Source organism: Molothrus ater, chromosome 30, assembly GCF_012460135.2.
Source record: "Molothrus ater isolate BHLD 08-10-18 breed brown headed cowbird chromosome 30, BPBGC_Mater_1.1, whole genome shotgun sequence".
Classification (NCBI taxonomy): Eukaryota; Metazoa; Chordata; class Aves; order Passeriformes; family Icteridae; genus Molothrus; species Molothrus ater.
Genome location: NC_050507.2, coordinates 908,829 through 925,885, shown reverse-complemented (window position 1 = coordinate 925,885; position 17,057 = coordinate 908,829). Strand labels below are relative to the sequence as shown.

General features: G+C 65.0%; 2 protein-coding genes across 2 annotated transcripts; both read right to left on the bottom strand.

Moving 5' to 3' along the window:
- Nucleotides 1-18: 18 nt before the first annotated feature.
- Nucleotides 19-10,534, bottom strand: CS (citrate synthase). Its single transcript, XM_036399943.2, has 11 exons — nt 10,366-10,534; nt 8,541-8,588; nt 7,597-7,704; nt 7,440-7,505; nt 6,281-6,412; nt 5,537-5,725; nt 4,030-4,229; nt 3,376-3,505; nt 2,601-2,702; nt 1,694-1,903; nt 19-770 (listed from the first exon to the last, which is right to left on the bottom strand). The coding sequence occupies exons 1-11, from the start codon at nt 10,417-10,419 to the stop codon at nt 600-602; spliced, it is 1,410 nt and encodes a 469-aa protein (XP_036255836.1). The 5' UTR covers nt 10,420-10,534; the 3' UTR covers nt 19-599.
- An 886-nt stretch (nt 10,535-11,420) lies between these two features.
- On the bottom strand, nt 11,421-16,420 carry LOC118697275 (protein canopy homolog 2). The gene is made up of 6 exons (XM_036399825.2): nt 16,346-16,420; nt 15,672-15,851; nt 14,955-15,070; nt 13,850-14,047; nt 13,504-13,600; nt 11,421-11,938 (listed from the first exon to the last, which is right to left on the bottom strand). Exons 2-6 carry the CDS (start codon nt 15,829-15,831, stop codon nt 11,895-11,897), a joined length of 615 nt encoding a protein of 204 aa, XP_036255718.1. The 5' UTR covers nt 15,832-15,851; nt 16,346-16,420; the 3' UTR covers nt 11,421-11,894.
- Between the last annotated feature and the right edge of the window lie 637 nt (nt 16,421-17,057).

Here is a 17,057-nt window from a genome sequence, read left to right as displayed (position 1 = left end):
ATGGAGGGGAGGGGGGGGTTTGTTAATAAAAACATTTATTTTGCATTTTTTTGTTGTTGTTTGTACAGAAGTGCCCGAGAGCTGCGAGGAGCCGGGGTGGGTTCTGGGGTGGGTGGGTGGGTGGGGAGGGGTCCCAGCTCTGGCTCCCGGGGGCTTCAGGCAGGGTTGGGGGGCATTGGGGGGGTCACACAAACACGGGGGGCACGGCCAGGGGAGCAGTGAGGAGTGTATCGAGTCCCTGCGGGGGGGCCCGGACACGGGGCTGCACTGAACCCCTCTCGGGGGGTGCAGGGGGGCAGGGGGGTGGGACCCCCTCCCCAAAACCCTGCCAGGACCCCCCCACCCAGCCCAGCAGTGTGGAGAGCCCGGGGGGCCCCCAATGTGAGGAGCCCGGGGGGGCTCCCAGTGTGCGCAGTGAGAGCTGCTGGGGTGGGGAGGGGGCACTGGAGACCCCCCCGAGCACCAGGGCGGGGTGTGGGGGGCTGGGGGACCCTAGGGTGGTTTGGGGGGTCCCGAGGGGGGTTCAGTGGCGGGGGTGGCCGGGCCGGGCCCGGCAGAGCGGCGTTCTTCCCTAGGGGAGCCCCGTCCCCGTCCCTTTTTCAGGCAGATTTGTACCCCACGAGCTGCATCAGGCCCTTGGTGCTCATGGATTTGGGTCTCTCCAGGGGGAATCCCAGAGCTCGGCTCCAGATGAGCTGCGAGAGGACGCCCAGAGCTCGGGAAACGCCGAAGAGAACGGTGTAGTAATTCATCTCCTTCATGCCATAGTACTGTGGGGACAGAGGGGGGTCAGGGAGGGCACACAGGGACCCCCACGGGACAGACAGAGGGACAGACAGAGGGATGGAGGGGACAGGGACAGATGGGCAAGAGAGGGAGAGAGAAACGGGGGAGGGAGGGAGGGAGGGATGGGGAGAGGATGGACAGGACAGGGAGAGGGACAGACAGAATGGAGAACAGAGAGAGAGGGACACACAGACAGGGAGAGGGACAGACAGAATGGAGAACACAGAGAGAGGGACACACAGACAGGGAGAGGGACAGACAGAATGGAGAACAGAGAGAGGGACAGACAGACAGGGAGAGGGACAAACAGACAGGACAAGGGATAGACAGGGACAGACAGAATGGAGAACACAGAGAGAGGGACACACAGACAGGGAGAGGGACAGGAAGAAGGACAGAGAGACAGGGAGAAGTACAGACAGGAAGGAGAACAGAGAGAGGGACACATAGGGCAAGGAATGGACGGAGGACAAACAGACAGGACAAGGGACACACAGGGAGAGAGACACAGGACAGGGAGAGGGACACACAGGAAAGAGAACAGAGAGAAGGACACACAAGGACAAGGGATAGACAGGGAGAGGGACAAACAGACAAGGTGAGGGACAGACAGGAAAGAGAGCAGAGAGAGGGACACAGACAGGGAGAGAGACACATGGACAAGAGGAAGGACAGACAGAACAGGGAGAGAGATGTGGACATGCAAAGGGATATATGGCCAAGGAAAAGGACAGACTAACAGGAAAAGGGACAGACAGGGAGAGGGACAGACAGACAGGAGGAAAGACAGAACAAGGAGAGGGATGTGGACATGGAAAAGGATACACAGACAGAGAAAAGGACAGACTGACAGGAAAAGGACAGACAGCACAGACACAAGCAAAGCCCCAGAGCAGCCTGGGCTCACCTGCAGCAGGACCCCGCTGTGGGCATCCACGTTGGGCCAGGGGTTCTTGGCCTTGCCCTGCTCCAGGAGCACGTTGGGGACGATCTTGTAGAGCTGAGCCACCAGCTTGAACAGGGGGTCCTTGGGCAGGTGCTTGAGGGCGAACTCCCGCTGGCAGGTGTAGCGCGGGTCCGTCTTCCGCAGCACCGCGTGCCCGTAGCCGGGCACCACCTGTGGGGATGGGGGATCAGAGCTGCTCCTCAGCCCTGGGATGGGCCTGGAATGGGCCCTGAGCCCTGGGATGGGCCCTCTGAGCCCTGGGATGGGCCCTCTGAGCCCTGGGACAGGGCCTGGGATGGGCCCTCTGAGCCCTGGGACAGGGCCTGGGATGGGCCCTGAACCCTGGGATGGGCCCTGAACCCTGGGATGGGCCCTGGAACGGCCTCTGAGCCCTGGAACAGCCCCCCTGAGCCCTGGGATGGGACCTGGAGCAACCCCTGAGCCCTGGGATGGGACCTGGAATGGCTCCTGGGACCCTGGGATGGGCCCTCTGAGCCCTGGGACAGGGCCTGGGATGGGCCTTGAGCCCTGGGATGGGACCTGGAATGGCTCCTGAGTCTTGGAATGGGACGTGGAAAAGCCCCTGAACTCTGGGATGGCTCCTCTGAGCCCTGGGATGGGCCCTGAACCCTGGGATGGGACCTGGAATGGCCCCTGAATCCTGGAACAGGCCCTGAGATGGTCCCTGACCCCCTGGAATGGGCCCTGGAACGGGACCTGGAACAGCCCCTGAGCCCTGGAACGGCCCTTGCACCCTGGAACGGCCCCTGAGCCCCTGGAACAGCCCCTGAGCCCTGGGGTGGCTCCCCTGAGCCCCCCATAACCTCTGGAATGGCCCCCCTGAGCCCCGGGACGCCCCCCAGCTCACCCTGCCCGAGTTGAGCGTGTTCCAGATGAAATCCCTCAGCTTCTCGTCAGACACGTCCTTGCCCAGCTCCTTCTGCAGGTCCGTGAGCCACAGCAGCACCTCCTGTGGGCATGAGGGAGTGAGGGCAGGGACAGACGGACAGGGGGACAGGGAGAGGGACAGACAGGAAGCAGGGACAGACAGACAGGAAGCAGGGCCATGGACAGAGTGACAGGGAGAGGGACACACAGCCAGGGCAAGGAGGGACACACTGGGCAGGGAGAGGGACAGACAGGGAGAAGGACATGGACAGAGTGACAGGGAGAGGGACAGACAGACAGAGAGCAGGGACACACAGACAGGGAGCAGGACATGGACAGAGTGACAGAGAGAGGGACAGACAGGGAGCAGGGACACACGGACAGGGAGCAGGGACACACGGACAGGGAGCAGGGACAGACAGAGCAGGGACACACGGACAGGGAGCAGGGGACACACAGACAGGGAGCAGGGGACACACGGACAGCGAGCAGGGGACACACGGACAGTGAGCAGGGACAGACAGAGCAGGGACACACGGACAGGGAGCAGGGACACATGGACAGGAAGCAGGGACAGACAGCGAACAGGGACACACGGACACGGAGCAGGGACAGACAGCGAGCAGGGACACACGGACACGGAGCAGGGACACACGGACACGGAGCAGGGACAGACAGGGAGCAGGGACACACGGACAGGGAGCAGGGACACACGGACAGGGAGCAGGGACACACGGACACGGAGCAGGGCCCACCTGGTTGGCGAGGCCGTGCAGGGGCCCGGCCAGGCCGTTCATGGCGGCGGCGAAGGCCAGGTAGGGGTCGGAGAGGGCGCTGCCCACCAGGTGGCTCGTGTGGGCACTGACGTTCCCTCCCTCGTGGTCACTGCGGGGGGACAGCCCCGTCAGGACCCCCCAGACCCCACAAACAGCTCCCACAGCGTTCTGGGGGCTGGGGGGGACGGTGATGCCAGCCTGGTTCAACCCCAGCCCTGCCTGCTCCTGGTGACACCCACAGAGCCCCCTCCCCTATAGTGCACAGCCCCTAAAGAGCCCCACAGAGCCCCCTCCCCTATAGTGCACAGCCCCTAAAGAGCCCCATAGAGCCCCCTCCCCTATAAGGCAGAAAGCAGAGCCCAGAGCCCCACAGACACTACTCCCCTATATGGCAGAGACCACAGCCTCTACAGAGCCCCCTCCCCTATAGGGCACAGCCCCTACAGTGCCCCACAGAGGCCCAGAGCCCCTCCAGAGCCCCCTCCCCTATAAAGAACAGCCCAGAGCCCCTCCAGAGCCCCCTCCCCTATAAAGAACAGCCGAGAGCCCCTCCAGAGCCCCCTCCCCTGCTGACAGCCCTGGGGCAGCCCAGGCCCATCCCCAGCCCTGCTGCTCATCCTCAGCTGCCCCTACCTGTGGATGGTGAGGTAGAGCCTCATGAGCTCGATGAACTGGGGGTCGGTGTAGCCCAGCATGTTGGTGAAGTTGTGGGACCAGTCCAGGTTGGGGTCGATGGCCCCGATGCCGCTGCCCTCCCGGTAAAGGTTCCGGTAAATCTTGGCGGCCACGCAGGGCAGCTTGGCGATCAGATCCATGGCGTCCTCGTACACAAACTGCCACCAGCAGGGTCAGGACGTGCTCCCCTGACGCCCCCAGCACCCAAATCCACCCCAAAAATCAGCAGCTCCCCCCGTGCTGTGTGTGTAGCCTGTCTCAGTTATCCCGGTTCCTTCCCAAGCTCTACCCCCTGACCCTGACCATGAATTTCAGCTTCTTTGACCAATTTTCGAGCCCATCCCTCCTAGGAATCCCACTAATCCTCACCTCAATAACATTCCCAGCTCTCCTACCACCATCCCTAGACCATCCATGAATTACAAACCCTCCAGCTATGGTTTATCAACCTAGTTACAAAACAACTAACAAAGCCCCTAGAGACAAAAAAGGGGACAAATGATTGGTGTGCCAATCTCCTCTCCTTTCCCCTCCCCTGGCCCCTGATGAGCGCTGTCTGTCAATCTTGGCACTCCAGAAGAATTGGGGTTTGTAGGATTAGGGGGCTGTGGGGTTGAGGAGCTGCAGGACTGGGGGCTGTGGGATTGAGGGGCTGCAGGGCTGGGAGGTTGAAGAGTTGGGGTTTGTAGGATGAGGAGGCTGTGGCATTGAGAGGTTGAAGAATTGGGGTTTGTAGGATTAGGAAGCTGTGGCATTGGCAAAGTTCAGAAGATGCTTCTCAGCCCTGGGGGGCATTGGGCCATCCAGGTGTCCTTTGTCCCTTTGTCCCTCCCCTCCTGTACCTGGTTGGTGGCTCCCTGCCCCTTCCCTGCCCCTCTCCCCAGGGTTCAAAGGAGCAGCAACCACGGGCTCAGGGAGTTCTGTTGGAGCTGGTGCTGGATTCAGAGGCCAGAATAAAGCTCTGGATCCAAACCCTCCACCAGAACCAACTCCTTTCCTTCATCATCACCTTAAAGCCCCTCTGCCAGAGGTAAACCTGAGCTCCTGCAGGCCTGGACTTGTCCCAAGCACCCAGCTGCAATATCCAGCCAGCCAAAAGTGTCTCTGGGGTGAAAACACCACAGATCCAGCTGGCCAAAAGTGTCTTTGGGGTATCCAGATAGCCAAAAGTGTCTCTGGGGTGGAAACATCACACATCCACCTGGCCAAAAATGTTTCTGGGGTGGAAACATCACACATCCAGCCAGCCAAAGTGTCTTTGAGGTGAAACACCACAGATCCAGCTACCCAAGGGTGTCTCTGGGGTGAAAACACCACACACCCAGCTGGCCAAAAGTGTCTCTGAGGTGAAACCACCCCAGTTGCCGCCTTTGGCCAAGCAGCAAGGGCCAGACGAGCCCTTCAATAATTAACTCAATGATTGATTCAATCATAAACTCAATAACACTGGTAGAAATGACCGTACCTCCCAGTACTTGGCTCGGTGGATGCCCTCGGCGTAGGCGCGGGCGAATTTGCTCTCGCTGTTGAGGGCGGTGACGGCGGCGCTCAGCTGGGACATGGGGTGCAGGTTGGTGGGGAAGTTGTCCAGCATGGTCACCACGTGCGAGGGCAGAGCCGCACGCTTGGCCCACTCCCGGGACAGCCAGGTCACCTACGGGGACACAGGGACTGAGACGTGGGGCTGGGGGCTGGCAGAGCCCACCCAGCTGCTTGCCAGACCCATCCTGGGGCTGGGGGCTCTTCAGGCCCCCCTCATCCAATTGCCAGCCCCCTCCTCAGCCATTTCCCGGCCCCTCCTGGGTCTGGGGGCTGTCAGAGCCCCCTCAGCTGTTCCCCAGCCCCTCCTGGCTCTGGGGGCTCTCAATCAGACCCCCTCAGGTGTTTCTTAGCCCCTCCTGGGTCTGGGGGCTCTCAGACCCTCTCTCAGCCATTTCCCAGCTCCTCCTGGGTCTGGGGGCGCTCAATCAGACCCCCCTCAGGTGTTTCTCAGCCTCTCCTGGGTCTGGGGGCTCCCAAACCCTCTCTCAGCTATTTTCCAGCCCCCTCCTGGGTCTGGGGGCTCTCAATCAGACCCCCTCAGGTGTTTCTCAGCCCCTCCTGGGTCTGGGGTCTCTCAGACCCTCTCTCAGCCGTTTCCCAGCCCCTCCTGGGTCTGGGGGCTCCCAGACCCCTCCCCAGCCGTTTCCCAGCCCCCTCCCAGCAGTACCTGCTCCTGGGTTGGGATTTCTCCAGTCACCAGCAGCCAGAAGAGCCCCTCGGGCAGCGGCTCCTCTCCCCCCGCGGCTTTGGGCAGCTTCTTCTGGCACTCGGGAATGCTGTAGCCACGGAAACGGATCCCCTGCGGGCCGGAGAGTCAGGGGGATGGTGGGATGGGCTGGGAATGGGGTAGGAATTAACTGGGACAGGGTGGGATGGAATGGGAATGGGCGTGGAATGGGTGAGAAGGACTGGGACAGAGTGGAACAAGGTAGGGATGGGCTGGGAATGGGGTGGCAATGGGGTGGCAATGGGGTGAGGTAGGATGGGCTAGGAATGGGGTGGGAATGGAATGGGATGGGGTGGGCTGGCAATGAGCTGGGAATGGGGTAAGAATGGGTGGGACATGGTGGGAATGGGCTGGGATGAACTGGGATAGGGTGGGAATGGAGTAGGACAGGGTGGGAATGGGGTTGGATGGGGTTGGAACAGGGTGAGATGGGCAGGGAATGGGTGGGATGGGCTGGGAATAGGCTGGGAATGGGGTAAGAATGGGTGGGATGGGGTGGGAATGGGCTGGGATGAACTGGGACAGGGTGGGAATGGACTAGGACAGGGTGGGATGGGGTGGGGACAGGGTGGGATGGGCAGGGAATGGGTGGGATGGGGTGGAAATTGGTGGGACGGGCTGGGAATGGACTGGGACAGGGTGGGATCGACTGGGAATGGGCTGGGGATGGGCTGGGGATGGGCTGGTATGAGGTGGGAAGGGCTGGGAATGGGGTTGGGATGAGGTGGGAAGGGCTGGGAATGGGGCTGGGATGAGGTGGGATGGGGTGGAAATTGGTGGGATGGACTGGGATGGGGTGGAAATGGGCGGGATGGGGGTGGGATGAGGTGGGAAAGGCTGGGAATGGGCTGGGAATGGGGTGGGGACAGGGTGGGAATGGCTGGGATGGGGTGGAGACAGGGTGGGGACGGTGGGAGTGGATGGGTTGGGCAGGGAATGGCTGGGAATAGGGTAAGGACAGGGTGGGAATGGGCGGGGATGAGGTGGGAATGGGGTGGGGAAAGGGTGGGAAGGGGTGGGACCAGCTGGGAATGGGACAGGGTGGGATGGCTGGGAATGAGTGGGGACAGGGGGGGACAGGGTGGGAACAGGGCCCTACCTCGTCAGGATCCAGCACCGAGGTCTCGTAGATCAGCCCTTTCATGCCCCTCATGCCGCCGTACACCTGGAAGGGGCCGGGAGCTCGCGGTGAGGGGGGTGAGGGCCGGCGCCAGTGCCCAGTGTCCCCATTGTGTCCCCAGTGTCCCCACACTCACCATGTCCACGGTGATCTGGCCGATGGTCGTGCTGCCGTGCTGCTGCCGGAAGCTCTTGATCTTGGCCTGCTCCTTGGGGATCATGGTGGCCAAAACGTCCTTGAGGTTCTGGGGACGAGGGACAGGGGTGTGAGAAGGGGGGCTGAGCACAGCAGAGGGGGTGACAGAAGAAAAGGGACAAGGAGAAGGTGTGGCAACGGAGAGGGTGACAGGAGAGGGTGACAGGAGAAAAGGGACAAGGAGAAGGTGTGGCAATGGAGGGGGTGACAGGAGAGGGGTGACAGGAGATGTGGGGCAGGAGAGGGAGTGAGAGGAGTGGGGTGATGGGAAAGGGGGTGATAAAAGAGATGGGGACAGGAAAAGGGGCAATAGAATAGGGGGATCCCCATGGGGAGAGGGGACAGGAATGGGGGTGACAGGAGAGAGGGTGATTGGAGAGGGTCCCCCTCTTGAAGAGGGGTGAGAAGAGAGGGGGCCACAGGAAAGGGGGTGACAGAAAAGGGGGTGACAGGAAAAGGGAACTCCGATTGTAGAAGAGTGACAGGAGAGGGGATCAAGGCAGAGGGGGTGACAAGAAAGATGGGGACAGGAGAGAGGATGACACATGGCCTCCCCTTGGAGAGGGGTGAGAGGAGGCCAAAGGAAAGGGGGGTGACAGGAAAGGGGGTGACAGGAGATGGGAGAGGGTCCCCATCTTGAAGAGGGGTGAGAAGAGAGGGCGCCACAGGAAAGGGGGTGACAGGAAAAGGGGACTCCCATTGGAGAAAAGCAACAGGAGAGGGGGGTCAAGGCAGAGGAGGTGACAAGAAAGATGGGGACAAGAAAGAGGATGACAAATGGCCTCCCCTTGGAGAGGGGTCTCAGGAGAGGCAGCCACAGGGAAGAGGCATCAGGAGAAGGGAACAGTGACAGGGTGGGGGTCACAGCAGAGGAACCCCCCTTACCGTGGCGGCGCTGGCGTGGCGAGCAGCAAAGAGGACACACGGTGCATTCTGTGGGACAAGGGACACAGAGACCCCCCTGTCACCAGGGCAGAGCCTCTTTTTGGGGTGGGGCAGCCAGGTGAGCACCCCCATCCCCGTGGCCGGTGAGATCTCAGTTCCCAAGGACGCCAGAGCCTCGCCCACGCGGGTGGGGATCAAAGCCGGGATCAGCCGAGCCGGGATCAGCCGAGCCGGGATCAAAGCCGGGATCAGCCGGGGCGGCCCCGCGCTGCCCTCGGGAGCCGGAGCTGGCACGGGGACCGCGGGTTCTCCTTCCTGGAGCCGCGCCCGGCCAGGAACGGCCGCGGTTTTCCTGAGCCGGGGAATCCGAACTTTGTTGCTCGCCCACGCGTGGGAACCGCGGGGACTCCCCGGGAACACAGCCCGGCCTTGGCAGCGCCCGCACCGGGGACGCACCGGGGGACACCAGGGCCGCCACCCACGGGGACACCGGCGATCCCCCGGGGCCCGGAGCTGCGGCAGCGCCTGCGGCAGAGCCAGAACATGACTCGGTTTTTCCGCTGGCTGCCGGGAGGACGCGGGGGGGCCGCTCTGCAGATCCCCCCCCAAAGTGTCCCCCGGTTCCTCGGGAACCCCCGGTCCGGTCAGGGGGTCCCCGGTGGGGCGGGTGTGGCCGTGGCCGGTGGCGAGGCCGTGTCCCCCCTGCAACAGGCGGCACCGGGAAGGAAAAACGCCGGCGGAACAATGGAGGCGGCAGCGGGGAGCCCAAGGTCAAGGCGGCCGCTGTCGCGGCCGTGTCACCCCCACGTCACCCCCGGTGTCACCCCCGTTTTGGGGGTCCCCACGGCTCGTCCCGGCTGTCACCGAGGTGCCACCGGCTCAAGGTCACACGTGTTGGCGGTGACACCGAGCACCGGCCGGGGGGAGCGCGGGGGCACAGGGGGACCCTTCCGGGGGGTTTCCGTTGTGCCCCGGGGGTGCGGAGGCTCCGTGGTTCGGGGCTGCGGGGCCAGGACGAGGGGAGGAAGAGGAGGAGGAGGAGGGTCGGGATCACGGCTCAAACCGGGGGGGCGGCCCCGGTCCGCTCGGTTTGACGGGGGAGCAGGGCCAAGTGGGGCATCGGGAATATCCCAAAATATCGCCCGGTCGATAAAGACACCGCAGCGCCCGTTACGAAACGCCGGGGCCGCGGCCAAGGCAAACACACCGGAGGGGCCGGGGCTGTTCCTCCGGCCCGGTACCGGCACACGGGGGTCCCCTCGCTGTGACCCCGGTGTCCTCTACGGCACCGAGACGCTGGGGAAGGGCGGTGGCGGCGGGGACCGTCCCCGCCTCTACCCCCCCTACTGCCGGTGCCACCGGGTGCGGGATCCCGGGGCCGGTGCGGGGCTCCCGGAACGCCCCACGCCCAGCGCTGCACAACGAGGGGAAGCGGCAGGACCGGATCCCCAAGCGGGGCTGCCCCGGGGCGGGGGCCCCCGCTCGGGGCTGAGGCAGCAGCGGAGCTCCCCGGGCGTGGACCGGGCCCGGAGCCCCCCGAGCCACTCCCGGTGCCCCCGGCTCTGAGAAGCGCCCGGCGCCGGTTCCCACCACGTGCTGCCGCTGCGGCCCCGCGCCCACCCCGGTCCCGATCCCGATCCCGATCCCGGTCCCGATCGCGGTCACCCCGGTCCCATCCCCCCTCCTCCGCCGCCACCGCGCGGCCCCTTTAAGGCAGCGCCCCCCGCGTCGCCCCTTTAAGAACCGGACCCCCCCGCTCTCCCTTCCCCCCGCGGCGTCGCCCCTTTAAGGCGCGGCGCGGCGAGGCCGGGCCGGGCGCGCTCACCTTGGGGCCGCGGAGGCGCGCGGCCGCCCGGCTGCCGGCGGCGAGGAGCGTCATGGCGGTACCGGGACGGGACAGGCCGGGGCTGAACGGGGCCGGGACCGGGAGCGGGGCCGGGACCGGGAGCGGGGCGGGAGCGGGGCCGGAGCGGCGGCGGCCGGGGGTCCTCAACGTGAGGGCGGGACGGAGCGCGGCGCGGGTTATTAGCATAACCCCGCCCCCTGCCGGGGCAGAGCCGTTTGCTATTGGTCAAGCGGCGCGCCGTGGGGTGGGGCTACGCTAATGAAGTGGCGGGGGGCGCAAGCTATAGGTGGCCGCCGTATTCGCCTGATCAGGACCAGGGGTGGGGTGAGGGGGTGCCCGCCCCGTCTCGTGACGTCACCGGCCGCAGTGCGTGACGTCACGGCTCGGTGTCATCCCCGCGGCCGCGCCGATGTCCCGGTGGGGTTCGGCTGCAGGGGCGGGGGGCTGCCCCGTGACGTCACCAGGCGCTCAGCGGGGCGGTATGAAGTCACCAGAGCCCGTGACGTCATCCTGTAGGTGGCCACAGTGGCTTGAGGTGATAGGATGTGGCATGAGGCTCAGCGGTGACGTCAGGGAGTGGCATGTCACCATGGCTGCTGAGGCCAGGACATTGTCCTGCCGGCCCGGGTGACACAATGGAGTGACATGGGGTGACACGGGGTAACGTGTGCCAGCAGAGGGGCAGAGCCCTCCTGCTGCTGCTGTCCCCTGGCCAGGTGACATGAGGTGACACAGGGCACGGCAGAGAGGCCAGAACCTTCTCAGCAACGGAGTGGGATGACAACGGGTGGCAGCTGAGAGGCAGCACCACCATCGTGGATGGCATGAGGTGACAGAGGTGACACAGGGTGACCAGGCATGGCTGAGGGGCCAGACCCCCATGGTGGATGGCATGAGGTGACACGGGGTGACCAGGCATGGCTGAGGGGCTGGACCCCCATGGGTGACTTGGGGTGACACAGAGCCACCCATGAGGGGGACAATGTGGGGACACTGCTGTCCCCACCCCACCCACACACACACCACACCAGAGCTGCCCACGGCCCCTTTATTGCCTGCAAAACAGAGGGGGGTCCCCAAGCCCCCCACCCCAAGCCCCGCTGTGTCCCCGTGTCCCCTGGCAGCGGGGCAGGAATGTCCCTGAAATGTCCCCTCAGGAGCGAGGAGGTGGCCCCGGCCCCGTGGCCGTCCCGGTGGCCCCAGATGGGGAATAAATAGGACGGGAGCTCTGCATGGGGTGAGGCAGCTGGGGAGGTCCTGGAGATCTGTCTGTCCTGGGGACATCCCAGTGGGTCCCAAGGATGTCCTGGTGGGTCTCAAGGAGATCCTGGTGGGTCCTGGGGATGTCCTGGTGGGTCCCAGGGACATCCTGGGGGGTTCTGGGGACATCCCAGTGGGTCCCAAGGATGTCCCGGTGGGTCTCAAGGAGATCCTGGTGGGTCCTGGGGACATCCTTGGGGACATCCCGGTGGGTCCCGACGCCGTCCCGGTCCCCGCTCCCGAGGCGGTCACAGCTCGTCGTGTGGGATGTGCAGTGCGTGGTCACACAGGTCTGTGGGGACAACGGGGGACAACGGGGCTGTGCGGGAGCCCAATGGAATTTTTGGGGTCTCCTGGAGTCCCCATGGGACTGACAGAACTGTGGGACCTTCCAGAGCCAGACCCTGTGGGATTCCCAGGACATTGTTGGAGCCCTATGGGACCCTCAGGATGCACCAGACCCCCAGGAGACCCCCAGGACAAGGCAGCCCTGTGGGACCCCCAGGATGTGTCAGAGCCTCATGGGACCCTTTGGATGCACCAGACCCCCAGCCCTGTAGGACCCCTGGGTCACATCAGAGCTTTGTGGGACCCTCAGGATGCCCCAGACACGCAGGAGACAGCAGCCCTGTGGGACCCTTGGGTCACATCAGACCCATGTGGGACCCTCTGGATGCACCAGACCCCCAGGAGACCCCCAGGACATGGCAGCCCTGTGGGACTCTCAATGCTGGAGCCCTGTGGGACCCTCAAGATGCAGAGATCCCACAAGACCCTCAGGGGGACATCAGAGCCCTGTGGGACTCTGTGCTGCCCTGTCCCCTCCCAGGACCGGCCCCTGCTGTGACCCAAGCTGGCACCAGTGGCATTTCCCTGCCTTTGTCCTGTGGTTAGTGACAAATGTGGCTGTCTGGACACAGCCACAGCCTGGCCTGTCCCTGCTCTGTCCCCCACACTGCAGGAAGAGCCCCAGGAGCAGCTGTGGAGACCCTGAAGATCCCCTGGGGCAGAGCATTGCCCTGAAGGCTGTGCCAGCTGCAAAGGGACCTGCCCTGGCCCTGTCCAGGGCCCCGTCCAGGACTGCCCAAAGGTCACAGCGTGCCCTGACCTGGCTGTTTGTGAGCTGGAAATAGCCCCAGGATGGGACAGGGCCATTGGATGCGCCAGGAGAGGCCACAGAGTCAGCACAGCAGCTGCCCTGGCTCGGCCCCAGCATCCCAAAACAACCCCAGGGCCAGCAGGGTCCCGGCACTGCAGTGGGGTGCTGGGATTTGGGGAAGAATTTGAAACTCCTCCCTGCCGTGGGCTGGCAGAAAATCCCATCCCAGAACTGACAGAGCAGCCATGACCTCCAGGAACAGAGGGAGAGACCCCATGAGACCGCAGGAGAGACCCCCAGAACAGCAGGAGAGACCCCAGAACAGCAGGAGAGACCCCAGAACAGCAGGAGAGACCCCTTGGGACAGCAGGAGAGACCCCCAGGAACAGCAGGAGAGACCCCCAGGAATGGTCCCAGCTCTGGGCTGACATCTCCTCCTATCCCAGCACTGATGGAGCAGGAGGGACCCCCAGAACAGCAGCAAAGACCCCCAGGAACAGCAGGAGAGACCCCCTGGGACAGCCCCAGCTCTGGGCCCAGCATCTTCTCCTATCCCAGCAGTGATGGAGCAGGAGAGAGACCCCTGGAAGTGCAGGAGAGAGCCCCTGGAAGAGCAGCAAAGACTCCCAGGAACAGCCCCAGCTCTGAGCTGGCATCTCAGCTCAGCTCAGCTCAGCTCAGCTCAGCTCATCCCAGCCCCAAGGCAGCAGCCACAGCCCCAGGAGCAGCAGCAGAGCCCCCCAGCCCCCCCATCTCACCCGTCCTCTTGCTGCAGAGCCGGTCCTTGACATTGTCAGCCTCGTGTGACAGAAACTCGATCAGCTCGTCCTCGTACTCCTCAGCGATGCTCTCGCACTGCAACGGTGACACCGGTGACACCGCCAGCCCACGGGAGCCCCTGTTCTCCCTTTGCCCATTTCCCACCCTGTCCTCACTGTCCCATCCTGTCCCCATGTCCCTGTCCTTTTCCCTCATCACCCACCTGTCCTGCCCTGTCCCCACTGTTCCCCTGTCCCATCCTGTGTCCCCATGTCCCTGTCCTTCCTTTCTCCCCCATTTTTCCCCCATTTTTCCCCCATTTTCCCCCCCTGTCCCCTCACACACAGCGAATTTCAGGCTGTTGATGACGTCCCCGTCGAATTTGACCCCGGACAGGTCCATCTTGGTGCCATCATGGGAGATGACTCTGACGTAGCTCTTGCGCTGCGTGGCCGGGTCCAGCTTCTCCCCGTACTCCTTCATCTTCTCGCACACCCGCTCCAGCAGCTCCGTCAGGTGCGCCTCGGACCGGGCGTACGGCACCTGCGGCCCCGGGGAGGGGACACCGGGAGAGGAACCGGGCAGGAGTCAGCGGGGACACCAGGGGGACACCGGGAGAGGAACCGGGCAGGGGTCAGCGGGGACACCAGGGGGACACCGGGAGAGGAACCGGGCAGGGCTCAGTGGGGACACCAGAGGGACACCGGGAGAGGAACCGGGCAGGGGTCACAGGGACACCAGGGGGACACCGGGAGAGGAACTGGGCAGGGGTCAGGAGGGACACCAGGGGGACACCGGGAGAGGAACTGGGCAGGGGTCAGGAGGGACACCAGGGGGACACCGGGAGAGGAACTGGGCAGGGGTCAGTGGGGACACCAGGGGGACACTGGGAGAGGAACCCGGCAGGGGTCAGCAGGGTCCCCGGGAGCAGGGACAGCGGGAGACCCCAGGCAGGGGTCAGTGGGGTCCCCAGGAGCACCCCCAGGAAATGGGGACACCAGGAGAGGCCCCAGGCAGGGGTCAGTGGGGTCCCCGAGAGCAGCCCCAGGGTGTGGGGACACCAGGGGTGGGGCAGAGGAGACAGGGAAGGACAGCGGGGACAGGGCAGGACAGGGTGGGAAATGGGGGAAAGGGGGGACAGGATGAAATGGGGAGACAGAGCTGAGCAGGGGGACAGGGACAGAGGAGACAGCAAGACAGGACAGGAGGACAGGCCACAGTGGTGGCACAGGGCTTGGGGGTGTCCACTGGGGCCAGCTGGACCCCCAGGGGGACAGGCTGAGGGTCTCCAGCCCATGGACCCCTCCCCACACACTCCCTTCCCAGGAGTGGCCCTGGAGGTGGGGACACTGAGAGTGGCCTCAGGACACCGGGAGAGGCTCTAGGCTGGGGTCAGTGGGGACACCGGGAGTGGGGACACCGGGACAGGCCCCAGGAGCAGGGGCCTCACCTCCACCACGGACTGGCTGCCGTCGGGGTTGATGCGGAACGAGCCCATCTGGATGGTTTTTCTGGGATCCACCTGGGCAATTTCCCACTCCAGCTCATCCACCAGCGCCCGGCAGGCTGTGAAGGGACACGGTGACATGGGACACCTGGCACGCGTGCTCCTGTGGCTGCCCACAGCCAGACTGGTGTCACTGGGATGGGGAGGGGTCTCCATGGGCTGGAGACTCTCAGGCTGCCCCCTTGGGGATCCAGCTTGTCCCAGTGGACACCCCCAAGCTCTGTGCCACCACCCTGGCCTGTCCCCCCCTTGTCCTGTCTTGCTGTCTCCTCTGTCCCTGTCCCCCTATTCAGCCCTGTCTGCCCATTTCTTCCTGTTCCCCTGTCCTCCCTTTTCCCTCCTTTCGCATCCTGTCCTGCCCTGTCCCCACTGTTCCCCTGTCCCCATGTCCCTGTCCTCCCTTTTCCCCTATTTCACACCTGTCCTGACCTGTCCCCACCGTTCTCCTGTCCCATCCTGTCCCGAATATCCCTGTCCTCCCTTTCCCTATTTCCCACCTGCCCTGTCCCCACTGTTCCCCCTGTCCCACACTGTTCTCATGTCCCTGTCCTCCCTTTTACCCTACTTCCCATCCTGTCCTGTCCCATCCCATTCCCCCCATCCTATCCCATCCCATCTGTTCCCCCGTGTCCCACACTGTCCCCCTCCGTCCCCCCACACCTCCGCAGTGCAGGTCCTGGCTCCGGCGTGCTCCGGCCGCGGGCAGCAGCGATGCCAAGGCCAGGGCCAGGCCGAGCAGCATCCCCGGGGCTCCGCAGATTCCCGGGATCTGGTCTCGCATCCTCAGGGCTCCGCAGATTCCCGGGACCCGGTCCCGCATCCTCAGGGCTCCACTGTCACCTGCGGGCACGGGGCAGCTCCAGCGCTGTCACCTGCGGGCTCCGGGTGGCCCCGCTGTCCCCACACCCCATCCCGGGACTCCCGTTCCCTGCAGAGCCCGGCTTTCCTTAGGGCTTCATCCACGGTGTTCCCCGTCCCGGTCCGCTCTGAGTCCCGTTAATGCGGCTGGAGCCCACAGGGACCCCTCCCCATAGGGCACAGGCCAGACCCCCTCCCCATAGGGCAGAGCTCCTACAGAGCCCCTTCCCCTATAGGGCACAGCTCAGAGCCCCTACAGGGACCCCTCCCCTATAGGGCACAGTCCAGAGCCTCACAGAGCTCCCTCCCCTATAGGGCAGCGCTCAGTCGCCCCACAGAGCCCCCTCCCCTCCGGGATCCCCCACAGCCCCCTATGGAGCCCTTCGCCCCCACAGCTGAACCCATCGCCTTCCCCGAATCCCCCCCATCCCGAGCCCCGGGCCCGGCCGAGCCCCCCCATCCTGCGCCCCCCGTACCGGCCGCTCTCCCGTCCCGCTCCCACCGCCCCTCACACCGGACCGGCTGCCCCGGGACTGCCCGTGGCGCCGCCGGTCCCGGCGCGCCCCCCCGGCCCGCACCGCCGCGGGTCACGGCAGCTCGGAGCGGGAAGCGGCGGAGCCGGAGCGGGCGGCGGAGCCGGTCGGACCGGTCAGACCAGAAGGGGCCGCTCCGAGAGCCGCGGCGGGGCTGTTCCGCGAGCAGGCGGTGCCGGGGGCAGCCCCGGACGGACGCCGAGGGCCCCGCCGTTGCCAGGGCCCGGCCGCGTGGCGCTCGGCCCCGAGTGGGCGGGGCCTGCCGTGACTCCGCCCGCTGGAGCGGTCTGGTCACGCCCCCTCCCCGGCTCAGCCGCGACCCGGGACCGGGACCGGGACCGGGTTGGTCCCGCCGTGCCCCCGGTTTGAGTCCCGGACCGCGTTTGGGTCCTGGTCCGTCCTGCTGTGGTCCCGGTCCTTCCCGCCGTGCCCCCGGTCTGAGCCCCGGACCGAGCTTGAGCCGAGTCCGTCCTGCTGTGCCCCCGGTCCGGTCCCGGTCCGTTCTGCCATACCCCCGGTCCGGTCTCGGTCCGTCCCGTCGTGCCCCCGGTCTGAGCACCGACCCGAACCTTGTCCTTCCTGCCGTGCTCCCGGTGCTGGTCCCGTTCCGAGCCCGGTTCCAGTGATTCCTGCCGTGGTGTCCCCGGTGCCAGCC